The 478-nt window shown below is 66.3% G+C and overlaps 1 protein-coding gene across 1 annotated transcript in view; it reads left to right on the top strand.

The window, feature by feature from the left end:
- SOCS3 (suppressor of cytokine signaling 3) overlaps positions 1-171 on the top strand; it is a gene marked incomplete at its 5' end in the record, with an annotated part of 567 nt that extends 396 nt beyond the window's left edge. Inside the window, 1 exon segment of the mRNA XM_029087372.1 lies at positions 1-171. This exon segment is cut by the window's left edge and continues 155 nt beyond it. Within this exon segment, the coding sequence (XP_028943205.1) occupies positions 1-171 (171 nt within the window).
- Between the last annotated feature and the right edge of the window lie 307 nt (positions 172-478).

Raw genomic sequence — 478 nt, 5'->3', positions numbered from 1 at the left:
GGTGGCGAGAAGATCCCCCTGGTGCTGAGCCGCCCGCTCTCATCCAGTGTCTCCACCCTGCAGCACCTCTGCCGCAAGACCGTCAATGGGCACCTGGACTCCTACGAGAAGATGACTCAGCTGCCGGCTCCCATCAAGGAGTTCCTGGACCAGTACGATGCTCCCCTCTAAGGGGCCAGCAGAGCCAGGTCACACGCTACAAGCACAAGAGCAGGGGACAGGCACAACGTCCCCCAGGCGCGAGGACTCGCAGGGCATGCCAAGCCTCTCCCTCTGGGCAGGAGAGGAGGGGGACTGGGGCGAGCCGCGGTGGGCCTGGGGCTGTGGCCAGCACAGCCTGGTGCCCTTTCCACTGGGGGACCCCCCGAGGAAGCACGACACCCCCTCCATGGGGAAGGAGACTGCTCCGGTCGGACTGTGGATGTTACAGTGCGCCCAGTGCCGAGGCCTCCCCATCACGGCTGGGGAAGGGGTGTCG

Source organism: Antrostomus carolinensis, unplaced genomic scaffold, assembly GCF_000700745.2.
Source record: "Antrostomus carolinensis isolate BGI_N321 unplaced genomic scaffold, ASM70074v2 scaffold44891, whole genome shotgun sequence".
NCBI lineage: Eukaryota > Metazoa > Chordata > Aves > Caprimulgiformes > Caprimulgidae > Antrostomus > Antrostomus carolinensis.
Note: the sequence above shows the minus strand (reverse complement) of the source record. Positions and strands in the feature narration are given on the sequence as shown.